This window comes from Oryzias latipes, chromosome 21 (assembly GCF_002234675.1).
Source record: "Oryzias latipes chromosome 21, ASM223467v1".
NCBI classification, from domain to species: Eukaryota; Metazoa; Chordata; class Actinopteri; order Beloniformes; family Adrianichthyidae; genus Oryzias; species Oryzias latipes.
Window position 1 is genome coordinate 5,253,163 of NC_019879.2, and position 27,651 is coordinate 5,280,813.

The 27,651-nt window shown below is 41.0% G+C and overlaps 1 protein-coding gene and 2 long non-coding RNA genes across 7 annotated transcripts; 2 read left to right on the forward strand and 1 right to left on the reverse strand.

The window, feature by feature from the left end:
- The first annotated feature begins 304 nt into the window (after positions 1-304).
- Positions 305-21,138, forward strand: ankrd50 (ankyrin repeat domain 50). 4 transcript variants are annotated; one of them, XM_011489269.3, is made up of 6 exons: positions 305-900; positions 1,645-1,711; positions 6,280-6,340; positions 7,828-8,537; positions 15,450-15,667; positions 17,420-21,138. In XM_011489269.3, exons 4-6 carry the CDS (start codon positions 8,089-8,091, stop codon positions 20,953-20,955), a joined length of 4,203 nt encoding a protein of 1,400 aa, XP_011487571.1. In that variant the 5' UTR covers positions 305-900; positions 1,645-1,711; positions 6,280-6,340; positions 7,828-8,088; the 3' UTR covers positions 20,956-21,138. The 4 variants fall into 4 exon arrangements, with proteins under 4 accessions (XP_011487571.1, XP_011487572.1, XP_023806425.1 ...); XM_011489270.3 differs by having other exon boundaries at positions 305-673; XM_023950657.1 differs by having other exon boundaries at positions 305-1,711.
- Positions 21,139-22,483: 1,345 nt separating this feature from the next.
- Positions 22,484-23,942, forward strand: LOC111946727. Of its 2 annotated transcripts, none has more exons than XR_002872462.1 (2): positions 22,484-22,537; positions 23,283-23,555. It is a non-coding gene; the product is annotated as an uncharacterized LOC111946727 (long non-coding RNA). The 2 variants fall into 2 exon arrangements; XR_002872461.1 differs by lacking the exon at positions 22,484-22,537 and adding an exon at positions 22,767-23,196 and having other exon boundaries at positions 23,283-23,942.
- On the reverse strand, positions 23,562-24,737 carry LOC111946726. The gene is made up of 3 exons (XR_002872460.1): positions 24,689-24,737; positions 23,979-24,058; positions 23,562-23,900 (listed from the first exon to the last, which is right to left on the reverse strand). It is a non-coding gene; the product is annotated as an uncharacterized LOC111946726 (long non-coding RNA).
- Between the last annotated feature and the right edge of the window lie 2,914 nt (positions 24,738-27,651).

The following is a 27,651-nucleotide window of genomic DNA, read 5'->3' on the forward strand; positions in this document are numbered from 1 at the left end:
TATTGATTTAATTTGCTTGTCACTCTGAATTTGCCATGGAAATAAAAAGAAACTGTTCTTATTTGCGAATTTGATTTCAGAATTTGAATCAAATGGAGCACATTTCTCTTGTGTAAAATCGCATACTTTCATGCATTTACAAAAAAAAGTATTAAACTTTTTCCCCAAACCCTAAGAAAACAGCCATTTCTTTTGCACAATTTTGATTGAGCTATTGTAATATCTCCAAGTACCCAGAAGAGGGCGACATTTCTTTCTTTTTTAAATTTTGGAGAGACAAAACAAACAAAGAAGCCCCACAAAGAAAGATTTCTTTAACCAAAAAACAAGTAAATAAATCAGCAATCAATGCGTGTTTACTTTGTTTGTGTATGCTTAGTTATTTCCCCTCTCTCCGGTTCTTTTTCACATAAATTTTCATGACTCTTTGTTAAACTGTGCCGTTCACTTTAAACGCGCACCGTAAATAGACCAGCTATTCCTGTCGAACCTCTTCTAAGGAAGACTGGAGATCAAATCAGCAAGAAAAAAACCTAGAGAGCAGATTTATCTGTGACCATATCGCGCGTGATGACTCAAAAGAGCTGAGGAAGAAGAGGACACATCCGGTTAAGTTTTCCTGGGCTGAGTCGGTGATGGGAGGAGGAGGAGGGAGATGAAGCAGATCTGTGAGGTAGGAGCGTGTTTTTTGTTTTTGCAGATGCAACTCAGATTTGAAGATGTAATGGGAAACACGCATAAATGATTAGTTGGGTCGTCGGAAAACAGCTGCAGCACCGAGGAAATTGTGCGATTAGCAGCGAAGGAGGAAGAAAGGAGGAGGAGGAGGAGGAGCTGCAGCAGCAGGAACCTGTGGATCTGTGCTTCCAACGGCAAATGCAAGAAGAAAGCAGCCAACACGTAAAGTTACACACGAAAAAGAGGATTTTCCCCATTTCTTATAAAGAAGAAGACACAAAAACATGCAGAACATGTGTGAAATGTTAGAAAGTAGCATCTTTGCTGCAACAAACACATCCTCTAAATACATTTCTAAATAGTAAAAGAGTAAATAAACAGGGGCATTGTCTGAAGACAACAAAGAAAAAAAAAGAAGAAAACAGGAGTTTTTAAATATAAAGTCAATATTCATTTATTTGCCTATTTATCACGGTAGAATAATGTTTATTTTACTGTGTCATATGCTGACTTTTATGAGTCCTTCACCTTGTTGCTGAACGCTTTAATTTCAAACTTTGAAGTCCGGAAACTATTCTAAAAAGCCAACAAGAAAAACTGACAACGGACATTTCCTACTTTCCTAAAGACCATGAAATAAACATTTCTGCTGCAACAACTAGAATCCTAATGTGTCATTAGCATTGGCAGCACTTCTCAGCATCAGCCTACAAACACTTGGACAGAAACAATAAAAAAGCATGAATAGAAGTCCAGCTTTTAGTAGCACATATGGTGCTTGAACTCCTTCATTTCTTGCTGGTTTACTTCACATTCACTGCTTAAAATCCTCATATTTTAGAAGGATTTCTACTGACCTGTCAGAACGGTCAGATATTGTCCATTTGATCCACCTTTACCCTTCCTGACTCTTTAGTCACTTTCTTTAAATATTGTCAATTATTAAATATGCTCCTTCCATTACAGAGTCGGTGGAATGGAATGGAGTCTCTTTGATGCCCACATCTAAAAGGATGCGTCATCCGGCGTGAAGGTACACAAACACCACTTTGACCTTTCCCTTTTACTTTTGTGTTTCTCAGTTTTAACATCAAAGCAGCAAAAGGGAGGTGAACAAGAGAAGAGAATGGCTTCTTTAAGGAATTTGTTCAGCTGGTTTTGTAATTGCATTCAAAGATAAGGCTATTTTAAAAGTGTTCCCAGTGGTTTTTTAATCACGGTTGTGCCAGTTTTAGCCGACATAAAAAAAAAAAAATCTAATTTTCTAGGAGAGTTTCTGCAGAGCGGCGATAGTTCATTAGAAATTGAATTGTGGGCGGGACCTTGGCACGAAGAAACCCTTCCTCCGTAGTTTACAGCCCCTCACAACCCAAATCTAACATTACCAGTGCAACAGAAATGTTGTGAGCCACATGCCAACCCGGTCGAGAATAAAAAAAAGCCGTTCATGGATCTATTTGTCTGCAATGCATCAGAATGGAGCGGAGCAGGGAGCCTGTGGAATTCTTTTCATCATAAAGAAGTATTTTATCAAGCTGCACCTTTTTATCTGCTCCTAATTCACAAAGATTTGAGTGCAGAAATGCTCAGAAATTCAATTTTAATCTTAATTTTCTCAATATATGTCCTCCATTATCAGAAAGAGGCCATAAGGACATGTTAAAAACACGACTTTTCATTGGAGTGGGTCTTTCAACATTTTTGACCTTCATGAAAATAAGCAGATTATCTAGTTACCCTCTGTTCTTTTTTTTTTTTTAAAGATTTGGCTTTTTATCAGACATTTTCTCTTAACCAGTGGTCTTTTTTTTTTTCCGCTAACATTACATAGCGTGCTTATAGGAAGTTTTTAGGCAGAAGAGGCATTCTTCAATCAGCCATATCTGTGCTTCTGTGGGTTGCTTAGCAACTTCATTCACCAATTTGCACTGTGCAGTAGAGCAGGCTATGTCTTGTAAGCTAAATCCATAAATATCTTTTGGCTTAAAAACGGCAGTTGTGCAATCAGGATTGAGGATTTAAAGAAGGTATTTCCATGTTTCTAGACTGTGCATACTTGACATTTTTTTGCCCTGGCCTATCTGATTAGACAACGGCAAGTGGGTCAGACTGAAAGTGAAGGTGTTTTTTATGTAAGGTTCCATGCATCTATTTAGAAAACGTCACTTCAGTCATGAAAAATAGGGGGACAAAAGGTCTAAAATAATTGACTTTCCTGTTAAAGAAACTTGTTATGTTTGATGGTCTTCATCTGGAAAAACTACATTTCCCCTTTGGCACAGGAGTGAATGATCAGATTGGTAGCATGCAGACGGTCGTCTGTCACCCTTCTTGACAAATGTCTCATCGGCTAACAGCATATTTAAAATTAGCTAATGCCTCAGGACGCTCATGCGTCTGCTCAGAGGAAACAAAGTTAGAAAACAGAATCCTGGACTCTAGTTTGCCTTCTTTGGGACATTTTTGGTTCATTTGTTCTATGAAAAATTAAGTTTGAACTCAAAATGCATTTCTCTGAAGTCAGTAAAGTTCAAGTCTGAAATCTATTTATTATTTAGGTGAAATCATTAATAATAACTGACTGACATGATCTAAATTCAACACCTTTCAACTAATTTTTGCTCTTCCTTTCAAAGTAAAGCACGTCATTTGCTTTATTTTGAAAAGGAGACCCATTTTCTTACTTAAAAATACTTCAAATGTCGTCCAAAGAGAGTCCCTTCACCTCGATAGCAGCAGTTCCTAGTTTTAGAGGTGTCTGCATTTTGTAACATCGAAATAATAAGAAATGTTTAATTTAAAAAAAGAAAAAGAAAGAACATTTATAGATAGCCTTGAGAAATGTCTATAAAAGATTTACAATCCACAATCTGGCAACCAAGCAGTTTTATATTTTACATATTTTTGAAGATTAAAAGTTATCATGCCCCAAAAGTTTTATATATATTTTTATAACTTTTTAAAGTCAAAACTCTCTAAAAATGTAGTTTTCTTATCAGTGTGCCAACAATCTGATGACTGCAATGATCAGCATGTTTGCATGAACTTCAGAAAATTGGTCCATAAACAGTTTCAGTCTTTTCGTCTAGTTTGTGTGAATGGTAGAACTTCAGAATAAAACTTCCTGTTTTGTTTTTTAAACATACCAACAGTTTCAGAGCCGCAGAAGATCTGCAGATTCTACTATATTTCTGCCAAACTATTTATTCTCTTTGCAAAAGAAACAGGGTTAACATTCATCTGTTATTCATTTTCTTTAGTTTTACACTAACTATGTGACTTTAAGCACTGACATTATCCATGGTTACTTCGTTTTTTATCTAATTTTGTGCTCATTTAATGAAATAAAAGAACAAAGTGAATCAAATGGATGCATTTAAATACAAAAACTGTTTATTTAGGAAATATAAATATGTGAATCCAAATTTCTCCACAAATAAATGTAGCGGTAATTTTCCGATAAAGGACATCCGTTTATCATGTTTACATGATGGTTTGAATAACCTGAATCAGATAACCATCCAGTTTTTGTTGAGCTTGCAAAGAGGCTCAGTGTCTCGAGAGCTCGACAGCATTTTCCGCTCAACAAAGTCATGAAAAGAATGTAGACGACTTCACATCTAAATGCTGGTCCTCCTCAAACCATCGTCGGTTTCTTGTTAAAACAAATCTGGGGCTTTCTGTGGGAGAAATCTCATGAGGAGCTTGTAAACTGAAAGGGGCACAACAGGGGTAATTGAAGCCAAAGGAACTTTTTTATTTTTTAATTAACCATCTCTGAATCATCTCACATTTGACCAAGACGGCGGTGTTTTTTTTTTAACACTGAGTTCTGTCAGGTTAGGCCCTGACTTTAAAGAACAGAACACTTATATTCCTTCACTGGACGCCTCCACAGATTTTATCTGTTTACAGGCTGCTGTAACAGGATGCGATTCTCAAATGTGGTCTTGGTTTTGTGCTGTTGCGAGAAATTTTTATGATCAGGGTTGGTGGGGTTTTTTTTTGTTTTGTTTTTCATGTTTTTTTGGAGGACCCAGATGCAGGAAACCAGATGCAGATACACAAGAAAATAATAATAATTAAACCAAATCATAAAAACTTAAAAAGAGGAAAAATGAAACAGTGTGAGGTGAAACAGGACAGGCGGTAGCAGAAGTGACTCCAGGATCTGCCCTAACTCTCTGACTGGGGGTAATTAGCAATTTGGTGACTGCAAATTAAAGCCAGAATGAGCAGGAAAATATTTTTAAACACAACCAGAATGGAAAAAAAAACATGTTTTAAAACCAAGAAGCAGTAGTTAGATGGCAGATCCCGCTCTGCAGAAACTACGTCCTAGGAAACAACACAGGTTTTTTGATTTGAGCTAAAAACTGAATAATCATAATTCAAAGACCACTGGGAACGCTTGGTAACCTTGAGAAGACGAATGCAATTCTAACCACCAACAAATGCCCAAACACTCTTTATCAGATTTAACAAACATAAATCCTGCCTACTTAGTGTCCATTTGCAGGCATTCATAGCTACAACTCCTCCCCCAGACCTTGTGGTTAAGCTGGTGTTCTTCTCTCAATCGAAGTTGACGACAAAAAACAGATTAACCCTTGTGCTATCCTAGGCACTTTAACATTGGGAGTGGGGTCATCTAGACCCACTAGACAGTGCTCTGAATCTTTTTTCTTCAATGATTTGTGATCTTCACTGGTGTCCATGGATTACATGAAATCTTTCCACCTTTATCCACCTTTGTCATGGTAGGGAGAACACCTCAATGTAAGGGTGGGGTCATCTAAGATAGCACAAGGGTTACAGGAGGATCGGAGTGGGACTTTTAACAACACAAACATCAGCCACATCTGTCCTTTGATCAGGACACAAACCAGGACAGAAGTTTCACACTGACGACTACTGATGGCCTTTAGGTGAACACTATGACAGCAATGTCTCCCACCACCTTTTACTCCCTCAGTGTGAAGGTGAAGCATTTTACCAACAAGGTTTAAGCAAATGATAATGTCCAATGTGGAGCCACACACCGTCCAACACGATGCGGAGGACGGTTCCCGCCTCTGCATCATCCTTTCATTTCTGGACCCCACGAAGAGCTTTATCCGGCTTATACCACGGTCACTTAGGAAAGAAGTAAATATTAAATCTAGGCCTGCACAATAAATGGCAAATTTATCGTTATCGCGATATCAAGCTGTGCAATACGCATGTCGCAAATGTCGAGTTCCTGATAAGTCAAAGTTTTTACCTGTTTTTAGTTTCATGTGTTGCCGGGGGCGATGTGATCGGTTTCCAGGTCAACAAAAGAAAAATCAGGATAAGATGATGATGTCTGTCTCAAGAGGAAAAAACACTCTTTTATAAAGACACTCATGTTCAAACAGTGACTTACATGGATATGTTTATTATCAGCATTTTTCAAATATTCTAAAAAAAAAAAAGAAACTCTTTTACATTCATGAATATTTTGGCACATTATATTGGTTTGAGACGTTTGTATTTACCTTCCAAGAACACGTTGCAACAAAAAAGTCACACACAACCTGAACAGGTTTAAAGCTTCTGATGTTGAGTTGTCACCTACAGGTGACCTGCTGGCTGTGATGAGAGAGTTTGGTGTTGGACCAACTTGTTTCGGGACGTTGAGGTGAGTGAGGGCTGGTTACAGTGGACAACAAAAGAGGTCATTTAAAGAGGGGGAAGAAAAAAAAGGAAAAGAAAATGTTCCCAGAGACTTTTGGAAGCAGAAGGAGTTTTTCATTCAGCCGTGACATATTTATTGGTGATGCAGCAGAACCATCTGCGGCTGATGGCAGATGCCAGACAGATGAGAGACAGTTGTGCAGCGTTGGAGCCAGAGCTGATCTGGATCGACTCAATAACAAGTCAAGCATTCACTCTACGCCAAAGGGGGGGGGGCTGGAAGAAAACTAGAATATCCATTACAGTAACTGTGCCAAATAGATAAATAAATAACCACTATGCCTGCACAAGAAATCGCAAATGTATCGTTATCGCGATATTAGCCTGTGCGATACTTGTTTTGCAAAAGAATTGCATCAACTGCGATAAATGGTTAACTTAAATGTTTATGCAGATGCTAAAACTATCTGATGGCAGCTTGAAGTACTTAACGAGTTTAATAGGCATTTGGCCAGTCGGATAGACCGATTTACATATTTGACCAGTTAAATTCCGTCGTCATTGTAGTATTGATCACTAGTATCGCACACCACAAGCGCCCGCATGCCGACTGTAGTAACTACATGTCAGCTACGATCTTTTTCAAATGGCGTTTTTTTTTGTCTGCTCCTGATTCAGAATGATTTGAATAAAGAAATACTCAGAAATTCAGTTTTATGCTTAATTGTCTTTATATTTTTCCTCCAAAATGCTACAAGAACATGTTTTTTAACATGTTTACTTTTTAGTAAAACACACCAAAAAAACATTTTTTTTAAAAGCTTGTACTTATAAAATAAAAATGTTTTACTCCCTAAAGCAGATCAAAAGCAGTTTATGGTCAGTTCATGATGTGTTAAAGAAAACTAAATGAATGACTGGAAACTGGATTTCTGCAGCCCTACGAGTCAAAAAGTGTCCACTCGTAAACGACGGCTGTGCTTGAGCGTGCTGCCTTTGTCGGAAGGGCTGTCTATGTTGTCCTACAGGTGAACCTTGACCCCTTAGGTAACTCCTCCCACCTGTCAGCTGCAGCTCTCCGCCGCCCCCCACCCCCCAGCCTTCCCCTCGCTGGGCATGTCTTGACACGCCGACAAACACCAGGAGAGGGAGGAGACAAAAAAAAAAAAAAAACAAGAAAAACCAGAGAGCATGACAGACTGAGAAACAGAAAGAGGGAGAGAGGGAGGTTGAGTTTGAACAGGGGAGAGAGGGTGTGAGGACGCTAAAGGGAATTTCATGCTGAAGCCGCAGCTGAGGATCGATTCTCAGCAGAAAAAGCAGGACAGGAACTGAAGCGGCGCAGAGGAATGTGGCTGTAATCGGAAAAGGGAAGGCAGCCCTCAACAGTGGAGGGGAGAGATCCAGTGGTGTAGAGACTGTGGAAAATGGGCTGTCAGTTTCTCTCCTGGACTCACTCCTTCTTTGTCTTTGTGATTTCTGACTGAGCAGCTTCCTGAATCCCTTGGAGAGGCACAGAGAACACTGGTGACTGTGGCTGCTGAAATCCACCAACAAAGGGATCGGGATGAATGAAGCAGAGGAAGGAGTGCACCTTTAGAGTTCTCTGTTTCAGGAAAGCTTTATCACTGCAAGCTTTTACTCAAAGCCAACGAGGACGGAAATTTCTGAAATACAAAAATCTGCCCGGAGCTTCAAAAAGAACAGGGAGCACCGGAGGAGCATGGGATGTAAAGTTAGGAGCTCAGTTCAATGTCAGAACCTCGTGAAGACATGAGCAGGAGTGGGTTCGGGAGTAGCTCCAGTTTGCTTCAGGGCCGGCGGTTTTTCTGCAGAGAATGGGCCCTGGAAAAGTTGCACCGCTGCCTGGACTCTCGAGCAGCCTCAGGCCAACCGCCGGGGCTGCTGGTGACCGGGGGCCCCGGTGCTGGAAAGACCGCCCTGTTCACCGAGGTGCTATGGCCCACCTCGAAGACCGGAACCGCAATTGGGCTGGCCCAGCGCTGCCTTGCCTCTCATTTCTGCCAAAGAGAGGACCAAAGGAGTACTGTCCTGTGGAGGTTTGTCCTGGGCCTGGTGGAGCAGCTGAGGGCATCACCCTTCCTCTCCTCAGGGTATGAAGACATCCTGAGCAGGGAGTCTGTTGTCTCTGCTTTGGAGCCGCTCAGCTGTCAAAGAAGCCCTGATGAAACTTTTAAAAGGTTTGTGTCACAATTTTGTTTTTATAAATCAGAAATCTGCTAAATAAATGCATTTTTTTTTCATTGTAACATGAGGCAAGAAAAAAACTGTCCAGAACTAATATCATCCAAAAAAGTTTAGCAACAACTGTGAAACTCCTGCAGGAGCTCAGCGTGTGTGAGCATGTTTCAGAATGGCTTATTTCCAGCTCAACACAGCATCATTTGTTAGTGATATCACACTGTAAATCCCGACATTTTAATGGCAGGGATATTCTTACTTAGGAAAAGAAGAACGATTTAGCAGAATTAGAGGGGAAAAACTTGCTTCGTAAATTAGTACTGTTTTGCAAGATGTCTGTGTCAGCATTGAGCCGTTTCCGAAAGAGACATTGTATATTTCCCACAATGCCTTCTGGCCCACTGTATATCAGAAGCAGTTCTGTGAAGGGTCTGAATGTGGGAGACTGACTTAAACAAACCCAACTGAGTTTCAACTCCCACTCCAATCACCCTTTGATCTATTCTCAAAGCTTTCCCAGTGGTCTTTTAATTCTGATTATGCTATTTTTTAGCCAAAAAAAAAAAACACATGTTTCCTAGGATGTAGTTTCTGCAGAGCGGCAGAACATCTGTTGATGCATTCTCTTGCTAGCTTACAGCCCCACAGACCCCCAACCTAACATTACTGGTCCAACAAAAATGTCGAGCAATATTGGAGCTATCCAGTTGTACAGTTTTGAGCCAGAGGAAAACCAAGACGTACGTGGATGTAGTTGTACACACATGGATGCATCAGAATGGAGCGGAGCAGGGCGCGTCTGGCTTGCTGTTGTAGGTCCTATGTCACAGCTACAAGCTTTTTCCAAACAGCATTTTTAGTCTGCTTCTGATTCACAACAATTTGAATAAAGAAATACTCAGAAATGCAATTTTAAGCAGAACTGTCTTAATACATGTCCTCCATTATCAAAAAGATGCCACCAGAACATGTTAAAAACACCAAAAACACAACTTTTTTTATTGGTGTGGGTCTCTAAATATGACAAAACTGAACAGAAAATCTACAAAAAGTCTAATCTACAAGAACCTAACAGCTTCAAATGACTGAAACTGAAAATTGGTTTAACTGAAAAAAGGAATCAGAAAACAGAAGATGCCCTGAAGCTATTTGCACCCACGACTTTAGATGCCATTGGCCTTTAGAGCAGAAAAAGAGGAACCTGAACACACAAAAACGCCAGTCGGAGTAAACAGAGAAACTCCAAAGGCCCTAATTTTCATACTAACAACTGCTCCTCAGATAACTGAAGTTTTGAACTTGTGTTTTGATTCCCCCCCACCCCCCCGAGCTGTGATGCAGAGGACACTGCACTGGCTTTGTAATCGGTAAGTTCCTGGTTCAGGACAAGATTTGATAACAGCTTGGTTGTGTCAGGAGGGGCATCTGGCGTTGCCCCTCTGCCAAATTATCTCTTTGCACCTTATGGAAAGTACGAGAAAAAAAACACCAGCAGATGTTTTCCTGCAGTATTTGCATAGGAGAGTTTGCATGGAGTCAGTCCTTTTGTTGCCAAAACACAAAAAAAGCTGATTGGCTGAAGTTTGTTTTTTGGTAAATAGTGACGGAAAACAGGCACAAATTCTTCTGCAGTTTCTTCCTAAACAGTCCTAACAGAGTTTACTGTTTCTGAAAGCTGTTGACAGAAATGGATCAGATGCTTAAAGAGAAGATGCAGGTTAGGTGTCTGACGGGCATTCATTCCGAAGATTAAAATAATCCTAACTTTGAATCATACACGCCCACAGAGTGATGAATGGTAGCATAGCACGGCGGGGTTCAGGTGTTTTGCCAAAGGCCCCCGTGACATGTGATCTGGTGGAGCTATAGTATTTACCGTTAATCTTCTGATAGGTGGATGCCTCCTAAGTCACAGCTGCTGCCTTGTGCAGACTCCAAATAAAACAGGGGGCATCACACAGCAGATGCTGCTCCTCATGTTTTAATTACTACACCTTTTTCTCTTCTTTTTACTCTGCAAAGTTAGCAAAAACACAACACTAATCTTTAGAAAAAATTACTAGAAAGTAGTATAACGATCTCTCCATGCAGAAAATCATTTTTATTCAATTAGATCTCTGAAAAGATTTTCAAATGTAGAAATAAGGAGTTCCACAAAAGCATTCAAAAAGGGTTATTAGCTAAAAATAAGCTGTTAGATGGAATCTTTTCAAATTGAATGTTATACAGTCCAATATTAAGGTTTTTTTTGCTAGTTCTAACCAATATGTTTGTATTTTTGGAGCTTTTATGTAGCTAACTGTAGTTCATTTTGATAACAGAGACAAAAAATGAGTGTAATAAGCAGAAATGAATCATTTTAGAACAAAATGTAAACAAAAGGAGTAAAAAAAACTTTAAATCCTCAAAAAATCTAAAGCCAGCGCATATTCCCAGATCATAAATCTACATTTTTGTTTCCAAAATAATGACAAAGAAAGTCTAGTTTTATAGAACTAGAAAGATGTGGAGCAAAGATAAGTCAAACGACCTTGAATGTCTGAAAACAAGTTTTTTTTATATTTGCAAGTATCAAATAATTTGCTGTGTAAACTGAGTTAAAGTGCATAAAAGCCTGAATACGAAGCGGCTCTTCCTTGGTTTGTACTTGTGTCTCCTCTCACACTGCCACCCATCAGCAGCAGACACAATAGGCCTCCAGTGTGAATGAATGCTACAGTGTTATTTACGAGTCCACATCCTTTCAGAGAGGCGGAGAAGAAAAAAAAAAAACAAAAGAACAAAGAGTTGAAAAAATGCCCCCAGGATCCCGGCGACCATCTCGGCACCAGTCAGCGAGGTCACCCTCCTCTCCGGGATATTTCAACTCTCTTCCAACATGTTTACCCTGTAATGAGTCTAAGTCCCTTTACGTTCCTGCTGTGTTTGCCCTCCTCTGGTGTGAAGTACCTAACTGGATTCCACATCTCCCCACTCCTGCCCCCTCCCCAGACTGGCTCACAGCCAGGAGATAGTTTTTGTGAGCTGGGAGAAAGTTGCTGCAGGCAAGAGCGCACCATGTGAGAACAGCCGTTGTCAAACTGGTGAAACATGGGCTTGGATTTGCAGATGGGGAGGAAGGGAAGGAGGGGCGGACGATGTGCATGCCTTAAACCAGCTGGCATCACGCTGCAGTCAGCGAGCCACTAACACTGCGCCGACTGTTTGGACTGTGCTGCTCCCTGTACTTGTAAAAGTATGCAGCTAAAGTTCAAAGAGTGCACGGAAACCTCGGTTTACTGGGGCTGTTGGGACCTTTCTAGTTTAAATGTGTTGATCCAGCTTCCAAATTACCGTACACACTTACTGACACGTTGTCAAGTTTTCCAACCAGGCTGTTCTACTCACCAGTGAAAGACAGAAGAATATTTCAAGTTACATTTGAATTAGGCTTGCACGTTTATAATATCTGATCCAATAAATAAAGATTCAATAAAGCGTTACCTTAAATGTTTACATTACACACTTGCTAAAAACTATATTTACGGCAGCTTGAAGTATGTAACAAATGAAATAAAGCCCTCTACGCATTTGACCAATCGGATGCAGCCCTTTTGCGATAGATGTCTGCCTCCTAAGTAGACTGGGTCATTTGGAGAACATTGTTCCATAGGTCAAATCCGCTAAGTATGAAGTGGGATGACAGATATTTGAAGACAGTAAAATTCCTTTATTCACTTTTCTCAGACAGACATTTTTACATGTTCCTCTCTTGTTTAAACTCAAAAAGTCCAAACCTTGATAGAAAAATCTGTCCATTATTTTAGAATGAAAACAAAGATCTGATCGCAATGAAGATTTAAGCTGCGGGTGCAGTACTGTAGACGCTGCACGGAAGAGATTGATTTGTCAATCATCTGGACATAGAACATGATGCCATGTGTAAAAAAATAAACATGCAAAATTACACTGAAAAAACTCTTTAAAACACCAAGACTACAAAAGGTGAATCGTGACATAGCGAGGGACCGATGAATAATTGAAGTTATGTTGACTTTTATTTAAATAAAACCGTTGCAGTGAAATGGAAATGAGGCATCAGTTGCTATATGGTTATTTATTGCAAAAGTGATCACGCACATCGCAGTTTTTCCTCATTCCTCAATTTGAATCAACCCCAACATCTTCTATCTTCTTTGAAAGGAAATGAAATGAGTGGCTGGCCCGCTCTGCTATTACACCAGGAAAGACTGCGTGGCAGTGATACCGGCGCCTTTTTTAGCCCTGAGACGTGCTCTCCATGTAAAAGTACATGCTGTCCCACAAAAAATGATCAGAAATTTAAAAAATGCCCACTTGTGCTAAGCTGAAGCGAGGCCGTGCGATGTGATCTAAGCAGACCCAACATCCTACATCCTCAATGATGAGGATCTAATTACAGCTGGAGCGACCCTGTGAGCTCCGTCTCTGAGGCTGTTGCAGGACTCATTTCATGCCCTTCCTTTCATAAGCCGGCGTGACTTCCTGACATCTTCATAAAAGAGCGCGTGACATTCTGGAGTCAAAAATGTCACAGATAGATGCACCGGTTAATCCCTTTTTTTCGACTGATCCTTCAAGCCTATTTTTCCTGACAAGAGAGAGTTGATCCAGCAACTCGGCCACCACTCCGCTCTGCCGCTTACGCAACTTCATGCTTCCTTCCAAACGGGCATTTGGGTCACACATTGCCCTTTCTTGAAGCTTTCATTTTAATAAAATAATGCATGCATAACTATCCCCACTGAGGGATTATTGATTAAAAAAACCAGTAGATTTTAACACTGATTTAAAAAAAATCCTGAATGTGACATTTTTTAACTCTTGTATGGGGTTGGATTACTGTAATTCAGCTCCAATGACTGCAAGTGTTTGTCCCTTAATCTAACCCTTCAGAAGACTCCATTAGAAGTCAGTCATTGTGAAATTTAAATGGGACAGAAAGACATAAGCAACAATTAAACATTTTAAAACCACTTTTACCTCTGTGACAGTGTGTCATGTGTGCGCGAAACTCCGGAAGTGATGAGTGTTGGTTTAATCAGATGACTAAAGCACATGATAAGCTTGTTGGAACGTCAAATGGAGCTGTCACCCCGGGGCAGGGTTTGCAAATCTACCCTTAACTGCAGGATGTAACCAATAAAAGTCAAGTCTGTTAAGATAATGAGGTGAGTCACAGAAATTAAAACCGTTCTTAAGGAAATCAGATTATCCTTTAACTACAGATCAAAAGGCGGCATAACACACTGGGCGGATCTTAGTTGATTATATTTGAATCAATTAGTTTATAAAGGTTATAGTTTTGGTTTGCCAGGTAATGGATCAAATGCAATGGATCAAATTTAAATCAATACCAACAGACAACCTCCACTACCTTTTGTTTGCAGCAGGTTTATTTTATTATGCCTTTTTTGGGGGGGGGCTGCCACGACTTATACTCCAGAGCGACTTATAGTGCGAAAAATACAACAGTTGAGTTTCTGTTTATTCCTAGAGCTTTTAGCAAATAACGGTGTACAAATGACCCTGCACTTCTTCCAGAACAGATGTGTTGAGTTGCGTGTTTGTGTGACCCATGCATGTCGTGTTGGTGTCACAGGATAATTTCTGATGACTGTCTTTCAAACAAGGCCGTTAAGGCCTTCCAAATCCAGCAGGCTTTGTTGTTTCGCCTCTAACTACTGCAATTTATACAGAGGCTTTCATGACAGGCCTGTCAGCAGCCGTTTTCATCTGAATCACAGAGGTGGATTAACCGACATTTCTGCTTTCTTTAGCAAAATGTTGAAGGAAACCTAATTTCTAAAACATATGGTGGATGGACTGAAATTTGTCGTGAGTAGCTATTATATGTTAAGCCAGTAAATGCAGTAACTACTGTTTGCTTCTCGTTCTTTAGCCGGAGGAGTGAGCAGCAGCAGCAGTTGGCTTTGTTAAAAATGTGGACACTGAAGCATTGTGGGGCAGTTTCAGTGAGACTCCTACAGCTCCAGTGATGTCCTAGACGTTCCAATCTACTCCTAAAGAGGTTTTTCCTTCTTTGTAAAGATAGCGTTTAAACTTTGATGATCCTGCAGATTGACTGCTGGGCTTCACTGCCTACAGATGGATATTCCTGCTCTAGCATTGGGTTGCTGAAAAATAAAATTGGATTATAGATTATGCTAGCTATTGCACTGACGTTCTCCTGAGGGGCTTTGGATTCTTTTGACTGCATAATTTTTGTCTTTGTTTGCAAAACACCCACTGATCCTGTGGAAACGAGGGGAGAAGAAACAGAAACGGCTCTCAAAGCTGGATTTCGAGACACCGGAGCCACTCATGAGTCAGGAAATTTCTGCTGAGAGCGGAGAGCTAACCTGCATTAAACCTGCATGTGTATCAGCGTGTTCTGGGTGTAGCAGGGCATTTCAAAGCTTCCATTAACCTGACTCACATTCACATCAAAGCAGCGAGTGGGTGTTACTTGCTTTTAAAGGGCAGTTAAGCCTTTTCCTTTTACTTGCTGCCAAGTTTAGAAATGTTTTACATGGATAGCTTTATGGTGTTTTTTATTGCTTAATAGCTGTCCAGAATGAAAGCGTCCGTTCGCTGTAATCAGTACATTAAAGTGTTGACTGCAGCTAATGTTTGTTGTCATGTAATTTCAGATTGTCACTTTGGGGTTTCTAATGGTTTGTTAATTGCAATGATGCTCATGAGTTATTCCTTTGAAACTGAATATAATGCTAAGTATTCCAACAAGTGAAAATACAAACACCATCCTAGACTGAGAGCTGACAAGAGGTTTGATTTGATTGTCTTAATTTTACCGTATATTTTGCCGTTTTTACATGGCAAACTGTAACCCTAGCCTTTTCTTCATTGTTATCTTCCTCCCAAATCTCTAGAGCGGTTTTGCAGCCTCTCCTGGAACTTCCTCCTCCGGCTCAGACTCTGATGGTGGTCATTGACGCACTTGATGTTGACTATGAGCCAGGTGAGGGTGTCGGGAAGAGCGATTCCATCGCAGAGCTGTTGGCCACCAACCAACACCTGCTGCCCAGCTGGCTGCTGCTGGTCTGCTCTGTACGCCGCCAAAACAAAGCTGTGTGCAAGATGTTCTCAGGTATGTATGCAACATTTGTGACCTGTCCTATAAGTCAGTGATCCCCAAACCGTTTCAGACTATGGATTGATGTCAGACAATATTTTCATGGACTGGCCTGCACGAGGCTGAAGGGGTTTGTCCACATTTTGGTTTTTTTAGCTTTCAGTTTCCATTAACTTCTAAGGATAAAGTTTATCTTCATCCATTATAAAATAAACGCAGTTGGTTTAAACGTTATTCTAGATTTCATGTAGGAACCATTAAAATGGGATACTGATTTTCCCTTAACCCATAAATGTCAAAGTGGAAGCTAAAAAATCAGACTTCAGCCTTGTCCAACTTTTAAGGTGCAACAAATAAAAAATAAAAAAAAGGTCACTAAAACTAGTATTTTCTAAATATAATCAACCTTGTAACATTAGTTACTGAATATTATGCATTATTGTTATGGCGTGAGAAAACAAATATGGCAATAGATCCTTATTTGGAGTACAGAGTCCTGTTTTGTGTCTGTTAAATGCAGCTTTCTTTTATTTTGAAGTCTAAAGCTCTTCTTCTGTTACCTCACTGGCAGTTTCCTGCAAAAGCAAACTTTCCAAAAACTATTTTTCTTTGTTAACTTTGCTAGCTTAGGAGTTTTAAAGTAGAGCTCGGCACATATTTAAGAATGTAGAGGATGATCGACTTGACATGGGTCAGAAATGAGTGAGATGTGGTGGGGAGAAGCCAGCAGTTTTTCAAAATAAAACTTCCTTTAGAACCACATAATATTTTACAAAAAGAAAAATGTAGGTTGTATGTTTGTTTTCTCTGCTGTCCTACAGACTGGTATAAAACATTTGAAACTAGTGGACGTTAGGGCTGCACGATATGAGGAAAACTTGCGATATGCGATATTAGTGATCAATATTGTGATAACGATAAATTTGCGGTAAATAAACAAATAGAAAAATAAACAAAAACATCATTCCCATTTCATTGCAACAGTTTAAAAATTATACTCCAAATGACCCTCATCGACATGGGGGACAAACGTCAGGGTGGCTAACCCTGGTCCTCAAGAGCCTCAACCCTGTCTGTTTTCCAATTCTCCCTAGACTGCTCGATAATGATAACCAAAATCAGGTGTGTTCAGTCAATCAGGATGTGAAATCACTTGAGTCAGCCAATCAACAGCAAGCTGGTTAAGGAGAGCTGGAAAACAGGCAGGGTTGAGGCTCTTCAGGACCAGGGTTAACATAATAGGCCTCCATCTGATTGGTCAACAATGGGAAGGCGTCCATCTGATTGGTCAAAGCATAAAGGGATTTATTTGATTCATTAAATGCTTCAAGCTGCTAGAAGATTGTTTTAACACATTTTGAGTTTGCGATTTATTGCGATATTCGCCGTCTTTTGCGATATGCATATTGCAGAGCTGGATATTGCGATAACGATAAATTTGCGGTATATTGTGCAGGCCTAGTGGACGTAGACACACTCTTGCTAGACTTAGAGCAGGCACAACATGACAATAAAATATTTATCTCAAAAGGTTTATATTGAGTCTGTGTAACATGATTGGGCTGTAGTGAGTCCCAGAGTCTTTTATACTAGAAGACAAGGGGTATTTCAGCAACCGTTACAAGATGCAACATTATCTTTAATTGTTTTAGCATGTTAGCAAGTTGAGTTCTCGTTTCTTCATCTCAAGGTCATTTCATATTCATAACCAATGGTCTTAGTTGAACTTGCCTTTTATTTAAAGAGCAATGTTTTTGTGTATTGTAGGTTTTCGTAAGCTCTGCTTGGATGATCTGAGGAAGCCACCTGCTGTCCGTGATGTACAACAGTACATCCTTTGTCGCCTGGACAAAGACGCCGCACTGCGCCGTCAGCTCACCCCGGACACGGCGGACATGCTGAATCTGCTGCACATCAAAAGCGGCGGCTGCTTCCTTTTCCTCGAAAGGGTCCTGGACGGTGTGGCAGCTGCGCTGGTGGGCCTGCGGGAGATCCGGGACATCCCCGGAACCCTCAACGGCCTTTACCTGTGGCTCTGCCAGAGGCTGTTTCCCCGGAGACTCTTCGCCCATGTCAGGCCTCTTCTTAATGTTCTCTTGGCTTCACCGAAGCCCCTCACATCTTTGCAGCTGTTTACAGCAGTGTGGACTCAGGACACCTCACTGAGCATCCAGGACTTCCAGAACAAACTTCAAACACTTTCCCCTCTGTTGATCAGTGGACCCGGGTGCACCAAACTGCTTTTTCATGCCAGCTTTGCAGAGTGGCTGACGGATGTCAAGTACTGCACTCAGAAGTATCTTTGTGGCCGGAGCGAGGGTCACACTATGCTTGCCATGGCTCTCACTTTACGAGGACCTGACTTAGACGCTGACAGCACTTGTCAGCTTGCTGCACACTTGGTCTGCTCAGGTCACCATAAGGATAAACCTTCACTTTTGGCACTGTGGATGCTGTGGGCGGATGTGCCTGCTCTTCCCCCCAGCAGCAGCACAGCCCTAACCACATCTCTAGCACAGCTTCCTGCTCTCGTCAGTCAGAATGTGCCTCAGCTACTAATGAGAAGCGGAGTCATCTTATCTGGATGTTTATCAGAGCCAGACATCAAAGTTGGAATGCTGTCTCTCTGTGAAGAAGGGGCTGATTTACAGCAGCCATTTGACAGTGGTTTGTCAGTCACAAAGCTGCTTGATTGTGGGCTGTCTGTAGACCAGCTTGGACCTGCAGACAGACAGACTTTGCTTGCTAAAGCAGCTCTTGATGGATTCGAAAAAGTTGCAGAACTCCTCCTGAAACATGGATCTGATCCACTGATCTGTGACCACCAAGGTCAAACACCCATGACTTTAGCTTCTAGTCAAGGTCATGTCAAAGTGCTGTCCCTCCTCCTTGAGTGGGCCAAAGGGCAGGGCCCGCAAACGGCGGCACAAATGATGGAGCATGCTGACAACGAAGGCTGGACTGCCCTCCGCTCTGCAGCTTGGGGAGGACACAAAGAGGCTGTTGGGCTGCTTTTGGACGCCGGAGCAGACGTGAACGGGTGTGACAGTGAAGGCCGAACTGCTCTGAGAGCTGCTGCATGGGGGGGTCATGAGGAAATCGTCTTCACTTTGCTGGACTACGGGGCTCAAGTCAACAAAGCAGATAGCAAGGGTCGGACGCCGCTTATAGCTGCTGCCTACATGGGACATCATGAAACCGTGGAGGTTCTGCTGAACCACAATGCAGAAGTGGACCTGGCAGATGGAGATGGACGCACGGCTCTGTCAGTTGCTGCTCTCTGCGTCCCTACAGCTGCAGGGGTCCAAGGCTTTGGTGAAGTAGCAAGTCTCTTACTAGAACACAACGCAGATCCAGGACACAGGGACAACGATGGGATGACACCACTTCTTCTGGCAGCTTATGAAGGCCATGAAGATGTAGTTGAGCTTCTTTTGGAAGCTGGTGCTGATGTGGATGAAACAGCTGGACTTGATGGGAGCGTTTCTGCAGCAGCTGCTGTTACTCCCCTGCTGGCGTCTGCAGCAATGGGCCACATGAAGACAGTGTCACGGTTACTTTTCTGGGGAGCAGCTGTGGATGCCATCGATTGCGAGGGCAGAACAGCACTCTGCTTAGCCGCAGCGAGAGGCAGCCTTGAAGTCGTCCGAGCCTTGCTGGATCGAGGCTTGGATGAGAACCATAAGGATGACCTGGGCTGGACTCCGCTGCATGCAGCTGCTTGTGAAGGACACCGTGCCGTTTGTGCTGCCTTGACAGAACACGGCAGCATGGCGCGCGTTGGAGAGATGGATATTGAAGGACGCACTCCACTTATACTGGCTGCCCAAGAAGGCCATTGGAGCACTGTCAAAATTCTTCTGGATAGACGCTCTCCTATTGACCACAGGGCCTATGATGGGCATTCTGCGCTGAGTGCAGCTTTCCTGGAGGGTCACACTGACGTTGCAGAACTGCTGATGAAGCGAGGGGCTGACACCGATGTCCGAGATGCAGAGGGGCGACCTCTGCTGTATCTGTTAGTGCTGGAGGACCACCTTAACATGGCGAGTCTCCTCATAGAGAAAGGAGGCGTGCCGCTGGAGTCCAGAGACTCTGAGGGCCGCACGGCGCTGCATGTGGCCTCATGGCGAGGCACCGTGGAGATAGTAGACCTTCTTTTAAAACACGGAGCAAAACCTAACGCACAAGATTCAGAAGGAAGACCGCCACTGCATTCAGTGGCTTGGACGGGACATGCTAAAGTTGGACGTCGTCTCCTAGAAACAGACGGTATAGATGTTAACCTCGCCTGCCACCAAGGAGCGACCGCTCTGAGCATAGCTTCCCAAGAAGGACATGCAAATATTGTGAAAATGCTTCTAGAGAAGGGTTCAAATCCCAATCACTTGGATAAATATGGCCGCAGTCCAGTCAAAGTGGCTGCAAAGCATGGACACTTTACCATCGTCAGACTTTTGGAGAGCTATGGAGCCAAGCCATACCATGGCACAGTCCCTAACTATAGTACTGTGTCCCCTGCAAAACCCAACAAAACAGCTTCCTCAGGTACATCAGCGAGTAACAGATGTGATGTCGCTACCTCTTCGTCCTCAGTGTCCTCTCCTAGCTCGACTGCAGAACGGTTCCACTCGATGCAAAGCTCCCAAACCTCTTCCACCTGCCACTCGCTTGCCACAGTGCAGACGGTCCCAGCAGACAGCCTCAGTTTCGTCCAACAGATCCAACAGCATTCACTGCCACGAAGCCGCAGCCGCCACTCCACCCTTCTTCCTCTAGGAAGGTCAGGCATGGACAGCCTCCAGAAGCTACCCAAAGGTAGCTCTCCTCCAGCTGTTTGCACGGTCACAGCTACAGTGCACAGCTACGAGATGCCTCAGAAAGGCTCGACATCCGGATTTAAATTTCAAGACAAAATAAGCAAACAAAGCTCAAACCTGATTCAGGCAGACAGAAATGCGTATGTCAGCGGGAAATGGAACTCGGTCATGGCATCTCTTGGTATAATGCCAGGTCAAGACGTGCCCCTGACTGGGAAGAACAGAGAAAGCCCACCGTCAGACTATCCCTACAGACTACAGAGCCCCCCTAAAGGGGAAGCTTGGGATTCCCCACCTCAGAAGAACATTTTGTCACCTGTTTGTTACAGTTTTACCCCTTCCCCACCTTGCAGTGCCTTGCCAGAGGAAGTGATGTACACAATGTCGACCACAGACCCGCAGCTTAATCTCAAGCGGGCCATCAAACTGCAGTTTGAAGGCCCCACCAGTGCAGCCTTATGTAAAAGAGAAACACCCCTGTGATTGCTGTTTAAGAGATTAAGAGTGAGGTTTACCGTGTTGAGAAAGATGGAGTCTTCAGAAAATTAAAAGACTATCAAACAAAGGTACGGTGGCCATGAAGTGCAAATCACGGGTTCTGTAAAAAAGAAAAAAAACATTTTGGAAAACACTAGTAATTTCCAGAAATTATAATAAAATGTTAAATAATAATCAGAAGAAACTGTAAATAGAAGGTCCTATGGGACATCGCTGATTGGATGATGACGTTTGTCCATTTTTGCAACCAAAAGTTATTGGCATGAAGTGATCTACTCGGATCTATACGGATCTACTCCGTACTAATTATGAAACTTTTATTAAATGTGGACAATGAAGACACATTAAAAAAACCTCAAAAACCAAGCATCATCATCCAATCATAGCACATATATGCAAAAAGGTTAATAAAATTTTGATTTCTGGAAATTGCATTTGTTTTCTGAAACGTTCCATTTTTATTTTGTTTGTTTCCTAAAATGTAATGCTGTTTTTGTATTATTTGCTTTTCCCTTTTTAATTGTCATTGTGGTCTTTAATATGTTTTCGCGATGAGTGGTTTGGACTTCAGGGCCACCGTACAACCCTAAAGCAAACATTTAAGCCTTTTGCATATTGTGTGCACTGACCAAAGTTCGCATCAGGTGTGATGCATAAATGTGTCTTTTGCTTTTTCATTCATTTTTTTTTGGCCCAGATCAATTTGAATTTAAGTATTTATTTGTCTTAATATTTTTTTTTTGTTTGTTGTTTTTTTTTTTTTTACTTTCCTTTTTAAGTTTTCCTTTGTAAACGATCTGAATAATAAACTTGAAGCTTTTGGCTTTGATATTTATCATGAACTACCCGCCCATCTGCCACAACATCTTCATTTCCCGTGACCGAAGCCACCGCTGTACACCTATGACATTGTTGGTAGTTTATGACACATAGCAACCATAACTTCGACTGTAAAAAAATTAATATTGGACGTTTAAAAATTCTGTGTGAAAGTGGGAGGACTGTCCAAAGAAATGCTCTTGTTTTGATCGTTTTCTCCTTGCATTGTTATTTAATTGCATCAAATTATTCAAACGGTGCTGTAGCATAGTCGACTTTGGCCCTGTGTGATTATTCTTTAATGTGTTTGTGTGGACTGCAGGTGCACACTGTATGGTGTCAAAATAGAGCCTAAAGTATTGCGCATCAAAACAGTAAAACCGCGCATCAAAACCCCAAATCTGCGAATCAAAATGCATAAATTGAGAACCAAAACCCACAATTTGCAACCAAAAGCCTTTCCCCAAAGCACAATCCTATTTCTCAGCTGCCGATTTGTTTTCTCGCCATTCTGAAATCCTGTTTTTGAGTTGCAGTTTTATTTTGAAACTGTCTTTTTGAGTTGCGCTTTTATTTTTTGAGTTGTGCTTTTATTTCTTGCGGTTTTGATTCTAAAACCTGTCGACACGTAAAAACAGCGACATGTCAGTCAAGGGGAGGGGAGGCGGGACATCCCTGATATCCAGAAGCTCATTGGCTACCGAATAAGACCGAGTCTTACGTCAACAGACCAGTTTAGAATGTGCCGGTAAGTTTCTCATGTTTTTCATATCTTTTACTATATTAAAATATCAAAATTGTACTTTATTTAACCAGAGGACGCCAGCACATTCAGATGAGGAGCTCCACAAGTAGCTGCTAGTGAAAAAAGATGTTAGAAAGTTAGATGTTGCATGACAAACTATCAGCATTGTTCTCCTGTGTTAGCATGCTAGCTAGCTCAATGCTAGCGGGGTATCCAGCTCTTTTCATGACTTTTGTGGATTAAACAAAGTACATTTTTTACCACAGTGTCAGGATCAGTCATGTCAACCTGGGAATAATTGCCCGTGGATTGTCACTATGGTTAATCAAATTGTTTTTTAAGAAGTACATTCATGTGTATATATAAGGTTTTTCAATATTTCCTTAGGGATTACACAGATGGATTGAACAACAAAGCAACATATTGCTGCAAGAAAGTGACACCTTTCCTAGTTTGGGATCAAGTTAATCCCTATTTAAAATAAATACATAAAAGAAACACAATTTTTATTTGAAGTACCAGAGCAAATTTCCCACAGGTGGGATCAATAAAGTTTTTCTGATTCTGAACTGTATTCCAAAATAATTTTCTCAACCTTAAAGATTGCAGGTTAACACAGGAAGTTACCTTTCACAATATGCAGCTACTGAGTAGCAATTAAGGTGTGTGTGTGTGTATATATATATATAAATATATACACACACACACTCATTTTAACTGTCTTAAATACATTTTTCTTTGTGTGCAGGATGCTGTGGACATTGGACGACAGACTAACTTAAACCAGGCAGAGCAGGAAACTGTTGGAGTTGTTGTTCCCTCTGTGGCTTGTCCTCTCTCCTCTCAGACCTGTTCAACCCTCGTGGGACATCAGAAAACCATGGCCAAGACATTAACATTTATGTACTGATCTATGCATGTCATCACAGCAGGATGTAACAAAAACTAACAATGTGAACAGATCTCATCTGCCTTACAAAATACTGCCCCCCTTAAGAAAATAAATGGCTAATAATCACCACTGGTATTTTGTAAAGCTTCATTTTTTAATGTTTGACCATTGAATGTGTTTTGTACAAAAGACTGATGGTTTTGCAAAGATCTTTGAAACACAGAGTCAAGTGCATTAGGTTCTGTGAAATTCTGAACCACAATTCAGAGAAATTAAAATAACTGTTTTTAAAACTCCTTAAAAGACTTGAGGTGGAAAAGTCACTGTTTTCGTACAGGCACTAAGAAATGGGAAGCAGACAGTGTGGTCGAAATGGACAACTATCTTAAAGGCTTCTCTTTCAGTTGACAGGAGATGTCTGTGAGCCTGCTGGACAGCCTTTGCATCACACTGGGACGTCTTTGGGGCCTGCATCTGGAAAGAAACAAAAACAGCAAAGTTAATTAACCAAAAAAAGAAGAGAAAAATTCAGATTAAATTTTTTTTCATTACCTTAAAGAAGATGTAGACATCCACGTCGTAGCTGCCTCAGTATTCCTGCCTTTTTTGTTATGGTATGCATAACAACGGCCCTTATAGAAAACAACAGACATACAGCAATAGTCAATTTTAAAACCACCACCCAATTAAATATACTAATAATTCTATTGATGTCTAATACTGGAATAATTTTAAGTGGAATAAAACACGTTTTTGCTGGTCTGCTACAATTTACTCTGCTCTGGTTCACTCGAATACCGGACTTCTGCCAGTCTGCATAGTGCAGACGCATACATTTTGAATAATATGGCACAGCAATATTGTTTCTCTGTTCAATAATTCCCTCTGTCTGTAAACCCTGAAAAATATTGAGAAACCTTATAGGTTATAACATATTTGATTAACCCTAGTGACAATTCACGGACAATTATTCCCAGGTTTACATGACTGATCCTGACACTGTGGTAAAAAATGTACTTTGTTTAATCCACAAAAGTCATGAAAAGAGCTGGAAACCCCGCTAGCATTGAGCTAGCTAGCATGCTAACACAGGAGAACAATGCTGATAGTTTGTCATGCAACATCTAACTTTCTAACATCTTTTTTCACTAGCAGCTACTGGGGGAGCTCCTCATCTGAATGTGCTGGCGTCCTCTGGTTAAATAAAGTACAATTTTGATATTTTAATATAGTAAAAGATATGAAAAACATGAGAAACTTACCGGCACATTCTAAACTGGTCTGTTGACGTAAGACTCGGTCTTATTCGGTAGCCAATGAGCTTCTGGATATCAGGGATGTCCCGCCTCCCCTCCCCTTGACTGACATGTCGCTGTTTTTACGTGTCGACAGGTTTTAGAATCAAAACCGCAAAAAATAAAAGCGCAACTCAAAAAATAAAAGCGCAACTCAAAAAGACAGTTTCAAAATAAAACTGCAACTCAAAAACAGGATTTCAGAATGGCGAGAAAACAAATCGGCAGCTGAGAAATAGGATTGTGCTTTGGGGAAAGGCTTTTGGTTGCAAATTGTGGGTTTTGGTTCTCAATTTATGCATTTTGATTCGCAGATTTGGGGTTTTGATGCGCGGTTTTACTGTTTTGATGCGCAATACTTTAGGCTCTATTTTGACACCATACTCACTGTGTGCACTTAAACATCACAGACAGCTTCAGAAGAGGCTGCATCAGGCAGAGATGAAAGTGGAGCAGCAGGCAGATGGTACCCACCTGGGATAATAGAACCAATGCACTTTCAGAGAGTTTTAAAAAACGGGAAGGGAAGAGTGGATCGTTTTCACAAGCATGACCTTTATCAAGTTTTTCGTTGAACTGCAGTGTACAGAAATCATCCTCATTTTACTTTTTGTTTAGATTTTAGTTTTTCTGCTGTTTTACTTGGAATTTAACGATTTGTTTTACCGATTCAATTCATGTCATATTTTATGGTTGAAGATACCATTCATGGTCGACATCTTTAGCCAAAACTTCAACCAGTGTGACCCGGAAATAAATACCTGGGAACCAAACAATGCAGGGGAAGCTTTCCAGATTCCTTGTAACACAAAATTAAATGTGTCTACAAACAAACAAGTATGAAAGTCAAATCCTTTCACATTTTAGTTTCCTAAAGTTCAGCCCACTGTTGTTTTTCCACATCAAAATAATCCAAAGGGAACATTATTAGAACATTCTAGCACACTGTATGGTCACACGTCTTTGATAAGTGTTTCCACACATTAAACTGGAATGATGGCTTGATTCGTTTTTGCTGCCATCACATGTGTGTTTTCCAATGTGATTGGTACTTGGTGGTTTTTACGTTATAGTTAAATAAACCTACCATATGTCAGTCTAAATGGTATTTTCCAAGATCATGATAATCAATTTATTTCATTTTGAAACCATTTTATAAACTTCATTGGGTGTTTGGTTGTAGAATCAAATGGATGACCTCCATCTATGAAGAAAAAGAATGTGACGATAATCAAAAAACAGTGCTCTGTTATCAATTTCTTAACATTTGACTCTGTGAGGCTGCAGCTGAGGGTGGGTCCATCTGCAAACTGCTCTGGAAAGTGTGTTTGCTCAGCATGTGAAGACAAACACCACGTGAGTGCAGGTTAACCGAGTTAACTCATGACAATGCAGATCGTTTGACGCGTGCACCGGTGTCATGGAGTTCATGCCAAACTAAATCTGTCAGTCGGTGCTTTGATATATTTAAAGGAGAAACCCGTTGGGATTCTGCTCTTTCTTTGCCACTGTGACTAAATGAACTGAAATGTGCTGTGCTCCTTGAAAAATCAGGTCATTTTGTGTTGGTGTGATGTGTGTAGGAGCTGAGTCATCTCAGTGGTTCCTTCGGTGACCTAGTAAATATTCAAGGAGCTTCATTAGCAGGACTGCAAGATATTTTCCATTTCTACAAGTAATAAAAGCTTTTTTTCAAGTTTGAGCTGTTTTGTTTCTGTTTTTTGACCAAATGAAATGCCAGCACTACAGCAGCTGCAGTGAGACTGTAACTGGAAACAACAAAGTAATTGACCACAGAAAAAAAGTGAGCTAAGAGAGGAGCAGGAAAGCTCAATGACAGGATGAGCAAATGGCTTGGAATGACAGAGGCTGATGAGTGGAGAACAATAGTGGAGCATTGGTGAGGAAACAGTTGATGGGAAGCAGGTGGGGCTGAATGGGGGGGGGGGGGGGGGGGCAGGAAGACTCATTCTCCAGAGGAGAAGACGGAGCTCACAGAGAATGGGGAGGAAATCTTTGTAGAGCGGCAACCAAAGCTTCACTCATGAGGCTTTAATTTACTAAACATGTCTCTTTAGTAACATCTAGTGGTGGTGGCATTAATAATAAAAATTTTAAAAGAAAAACTCTGTACGACACCCACATAAATCTTGAACAAAAAAAGGAAAAAAAAATGTGCATTTTTGCCTTAAATGTATGGCAGAACTGCATTTCATCGTAGTGTGGAGTCCGATCAGACACAGCTGACTTGTGCTTCTTGGTGTTAAGCCCCATTCATTTTCCATTTAAACAACACAAAGGCAGATTTTCAAATCCAAACTTACAATATCTGGATGTTCACTGCAAAAAATGACTCTTAAGAAAGTAAAAAAAAAACCTGTGCTTCAATAAAAATTGTCATATTGTATGGCGAGAAAAATAATCTTATTAAAAAGACTTTTCAAGAAAAAAATAGTTCGGAGATCATTCACTGGAGGTAAAACGGGATTTTTTGTTGATCAGTCAAGGTTGACATCCTTCACATATTAACAATATGACCTTTTATGTGATTTTGGATGTTGTTGATGTGATCACACCAGTAAATCAACAACAGCAAGTCTTTTCATGCAACTGCATGCACTGAAATGAAGCAATGGTTTCCAAAATTACAATTTTTTTTAGGCTGTTCCTTAAAAGGTTATACTTCTGAAAAATACTGCATGTTTAATTCAAGGCTTTTATTGGTTTTAGAATAGAAATCAACACATAATCAGAATAAATGATATCACATATACTGCACATCTTCATAACAACAGGAAATACTCATAAACACCGAACCAACAGACTAATATCTGTTTTAACAGTTTCTTCAGTTTTTCTTCAGTTTTTGAGTGCAGTTTTCTTCCCTGAATGTCTTTTCAACAGATTTCAGAAACTAAACTAAAAACGTG

Bases quoted from the DNA above. Each gene is read 5' to 3' on its own strand.
- ankrd50 (XM_023950657.1), top strand. From the start codon at position 8,089: ATGTCAGAACCTCGTGAAGACATGAGCAGGAGTGGGTTCGGGAGTAGC. The intron at 8,538-15,449 runs GTTTGTGTCACA...CCAAATCTCTAG, and splicing joins CCTGATGAAACTTTTAAAAG to AGCGGTTTTGCAGCCTCTCC. The intron at 15,668-17,419 runs GTATGTATGCAA...TGTGTATTGTAG, and splicing joins TGTGTGCAAGATGTTCTCAG to GTTTTCGTAAGCTCTGCTTG.